Source organism: Penaeus chinensis, chromosome 43 (assembly GCF_019202785.1).
Source record: "Penaeus chinensis breed Huanghai No. 1 chromosome 43, ASM1920278v2, whole genome shotgun sequence".
Taxonomy (NCBI): domain Eukaryota; kingdom Metazoa; phylum Arthropoda; class Malacostraca; order Decapoda; family Penaeidae; genus Penaeus; species Penaeus chinensis.
The window spans coordinates 11,492,386-11,497,206 of record NC_061861.1 but is presented as its reverse complement, the minus strand read 5'-3'; the positions used below and the strand labels follow the sequence as shown (position 1 = coordinate 11,497,206).

The window sequence follows — 4,821 nt, the reverse complement described above, 5'->3', positions numbered from 1 at the left end:
AAAGTTTTTTTTTTTTTTTTTTTTTTTTTTTTTTTTTTTTAAACACCGTAAGCAGAGGACTTGTCTGAAATTATTTATTTTATTTTATCCCCCATCGTATTTAAAACAAAAGCAGTAGCAATTGCAGTTGGTGTTGTAGAAATGATATCAATAGTTGTAATTGTGGCAATACTACTACTACTACTAATAGTAGTACTGGTAGTATTAGTAATATTACTATTATCCTTATTATTATCATTATCATCATCACCATCATCATCATCATCATCATCATTATCTTTATCATTATCATTATTGTTATTATTATTATTGTCATTATTATTATTATTATCATCATCACCATCATCATCATCATCATCATCATTATCTTTATCATTATCATTATTGTTATTATTATTATTGTCATTATTATTATTATTATCATTATTATCATTGTTGTCATTATTATTATCATTATCATTATTATCATAATTATTATTATGATCATTATTATTAGTATGATCATTATTAGTAGTATGATCATTATTGTTATCATTATTATTACTAGTATTATAACTATTATTATTATTGTTAAAATTGTTGTTAAAATTATTGTTAAAATTATTGTTAAAATTATTTTTAAAATTATTTTTAAAATTATTTTTAAAATTATTGTTAATATAATGATTGTCAATATAATTGTCAATATAATTGTTAATATCATTATTAATACTATTATTATTATTAATACTATTATTAGTAGTACTATTATTATTATCATCATTATTAACATCATTATTAACATCATTATTAACGTTCTTATTTTGTTATTATGATCATTATCATTATTATGATCATTATCATTATTATTATCATTACTATTATTATTATCATTACTATTATCATCATCATTACTATTATCATTACTATTATTATCATTACTATTATTATCATTACTATTATTATCATTATTATCGTTATTATCATCTTTATCATCATCACTATTATTATTATTATCGTTATTATCATAATAATGATGATAGTAATAATGATAACAAAGAATACGAAAGCTTACTCATATATGATTTTTTTAAAGTTAGGAGTCTCTTTTCCCGCACCGGAGCTCCCCCCCCCTCCCCCTCCCCGTAATACAGTCGTGCCTTTGGAATCAACAAGTACGCTTTGAGGGAAGTGACGCGCGGAGGATGTGCTGATTGTGGTGCCCGGACGTCCCAGCGCTGTGGCGGCGGTGAGGCTCTGTCCCCTTTCACCATCTCTGCGGCATCATCATTAGGACTCACCGTTGGCACCACATTTGTTACCACTATAGTGAAGGTAATTATAATGAGGATAATTGTTTTGATGATCTTTTTTGTTGTCATGGTGAAGTGGGTGTCGTGTCAGTGAATACACCGTCACGACACTTCACCATACCCACCCAGAAATCCCTCCAGCCAGCGCCATCACCAATCCCTTAACAATCAACACAAAACACCACCGCCAATTACTCGCCCTCCTCCCTCTCCCTTCACAGATTCACAATTGAATTAAAAAGCTCAAAAAGAAGGAAGGGCGAGATTAACACGCAAAAATTCCCACTGCAATTATCGCTTTACCTGGGATAAATTCGACGCACCGGAAGTTGCTAAGGAAGGGCGGTTCCTAATGTGAGCGAGATGGTTGCCAAAACTGTCATGTGGAGGAAAAGAAGGTAGGTGTGAAGGAGGTGATGATAAAGGAGAGGGAGAGAGAGCGAAGTAAGAAGGGAGAGAGAGAGAGAGAGAGAGAGAGAGAGAGAGAGAGAGAGAGAGAGAGAGAGAGAGAGAGAGAGAGAGAGAGAGAGAGAGAGAGAGAGAGAAGGAAAGAAGGAAGGAGCTAAGCTGAAAGTTAAGGTAACGTGGCTACAAGGAGACAGAAGGTAAGGAACATAGAATGAAGAAACAGAACGAATGAAAAAAGAGAGAAAGATCAGACACGCATCTGCAATTTATTGACACAAACTGCACAACAAACATAACGATCAGAATAAAAAAAATGAGGTGCGTGCCTCGGGAATGAAACCAAAGCAACTAAAAAATAATAACAAAACAACAGCAAAAAAAGAACAAATGTAACGCAAACATGAACAGGATCCCGGGATTTGTTCCAAGGTCGTCGTTATGACAGGCACGAGTGAACTTTTGGTGCTGTCAGTCAGAACTTCTCAAACTATCTTCTTGTCAAGCGGAGAGATAACCTAGAAAGCTGTTTAGACTTTAACGTTTCGGAATAAAATGCATCTAGCTGAAATTATTTATTCCCTTTGTTCATGGTTGTTCGTGTGCGTTACCATACAGGTTTTCGTATACTTCAACCAACGAAATATACGGTATCTGACTTGTATCTAATATGTTCAAGATCATCTGGAAAAAACTGCATGTTGCAGAGGTATGTCCTCCAAGGATATTCTGATGCAACATCTATCGGAGTGATGCAACGACCTTTTTTTCTCCTGTGTTGCTGAGTTGCAACCGCGTAAGCTGAAGATCTTAAACTGATGAATGTTAAAATAATTGTTTGTAAATACACAAAAACTTGTATGTGTGAAGCTGCTCAACAAGATGTATACTTATATAGACCTCTGTCTGTCTCTGTCTCTGTCTCTGTCTCACACACACACACACACACACACACACACACACACACACACACACACACACACACACACACACACACACACACACACACACACACACACACACACACACACACACCACAGGTACACTTATAGACACACCTAAATAAACAGTGGATTTGCGCGTGCAGATAACCTATTTATATATTCATCTCATCAATCAAAACCATCGAGAGGGAACATGACTGGCGTAGAGAACGTTGGTGAGCTTCTACCTCTGTGGCGTGTAAAGTACATTGTTAAAAAAAGCCCTTAAATACGCCACGGTGAACAAAAATAATAAACAGCAACAACAAACGTTCATGAACAGGATCTTGAAGTATGATCCCAAGAAGTCTCCACAGCCTTTGTTTTTGTTCATATTTTCTACATATCTGAGGATATATCCTTTTCCCTTTTATTTATAACTGGATTTGACCTCGTGATATTTTCTTACTGATCAGCGAACAAGATAATCTGCTACTGGTTCAATTCGCGTAAATAAACGGGTCTTAGACTTGCATAAGATGTCGCAATAATATGCTTTGGGATACAACTTGCTGCTGTACGATTTCCAAATATTTTTAAACCTTCGCCAAAACCCAATTATTACAACCTGAAGAACAATATCTAAAGAGAAACATGAATTGAGAAAAATACACGTACCGGCTATGCCCACGATGATGAAGATGATGCTGGCGACGGCGGCGAAGACGGTGGCTGGCCGAGGGTAGTGGACCAGCAGCTGAGATCCCTGGCCCGAGGAGCCGTTAATGCTGCCGTCGCTGTCGCTGCTGCCGAAGGCATCGAGGCTATGGTTGCTCAAGCTCTTCTCCGACACGAGGGCGGCGGCCGACGATTCCATGGCGGCGAGGACGCGGGTGGGTTTTCTTGGCCAAGTTTGTTTTCCCTTTAGAGGGGAGGGAGGGCTGCTTGGGCTGATTTCCTAAACGAGTCTTCCAGTTTTATCAGTAGGTATGCTTATCAACTTGCAATACTTGGAAAGATACCGCCTTGGGAAGGCGACCGAATCTACTGATAACAGTAATTCCGTCGCACACTTGTGCCGATAACGCAAGGGTGCTATTCAGTCACACACACACAAACACGAAAACAACACAATCGCACAAACGATGACAGAGAGAACAAACACAGACACGAGTGATCTCTGCGCTGTGTTTGCTGTGCTGAAGTATACGCGCGCGTGTGCACTACCGCCTTCTCTCTCACGTTTCTCGCGCCGTACTGACTGCCCGTCCTCACCTCGCGCGGCTTCACACGGCTCTGTCCTTGCGCTACGTGCCCTGCGGTGCCCCGGGCCCCGCGTGCTCGGTGCCCGGTCAGTGCCACGCTCGCTCGCGGTTGGCTGCAGCAGTTTCGGATGATCTTGTTTCCATTTTTCCCCCCAAGTCTGTGTTATTTGTTGGTTAATTCACATGTTTGGTGTGATGTGTAAAGTGTTTGAAATGTAATTTAAAAAATATATTGAGATATTTTTTTGCGAGCGCGACTATGCTTATCTCGAGATGGTTGAGGATGCGAATTGGCTCCGCCCATCCTCGCTTCTGATTGGCTAGCTGGGAGAACTGCCCCCCCCCCCTCATGACCCCCGCCAATTTGACCGCGCTTGAAGGTGAACGAAAAAATATCAAATTACTACGGTCATACTAATTAAGTTCTCATTCTGCATTATCCTACGAATGATGAAGGCATGAATGGGCTGTGAAGGGTCTAAGTAATTAGCCGCCATTTCTCACTCGCTTCCAGTATTCAGAAACTGTCCGTGAGAAGCGTGAGAATCGAGTGTTGGTCAGCTGGAAATAATAATAGTGTTCTGATTATTACTATGTGTATGATATCGTCGTGTGTGTGAGAGAGAGAGAGATTGTGTGTGTAGGTGAGTAAGTAATCTGTGTGTAATTGTCGTGATTATTATGTAATTTTGGTCATATTATTTTCACTGTAATTACTATTATGCTCATTACTATCAACATTGCTAGTGTCATTATTATCATAATGTTGTTTGGACTTTTATCATACGTTCGGATATCACTCTTCTCATTGTAATATAAAAGAAATTCAAAATAAAAAACAACAAAACAAAACAATATATTTAGTATCTTTAATCTTTATTATTCATGCTATTTATCTATTTTCATATCTCTAAATCTAATTTGCTTAACCATTTA

General features: G+C 38.1%; 1 protein-coding gene across 1 annotated transcript in view; it reads right to left on the bottom strand.

The window, feature by feature from the left end:
• Window positions 1–3,941, bottom strand: part of LOC125048226 (protein trapped in endoderm-1-like) — a 35,884-nt gene extending 31,943 nt beyond the window's left edge. Inside the window, exon 1 of the mRNA XM_047646802.1 lies at window positions 3,299–3,941. Coding sequence (XP_047502758.1) covers window positions 3,299–3,497 — 199 coding nt within the window. The 5' untranslated portion in view covers window positions 3,498–3,941. The remainder of the gene's footprint in view (window positions 1–3,298) is intronic.
• Window positions 3,942–4,821: the final 880 nt, after the last annotated feature.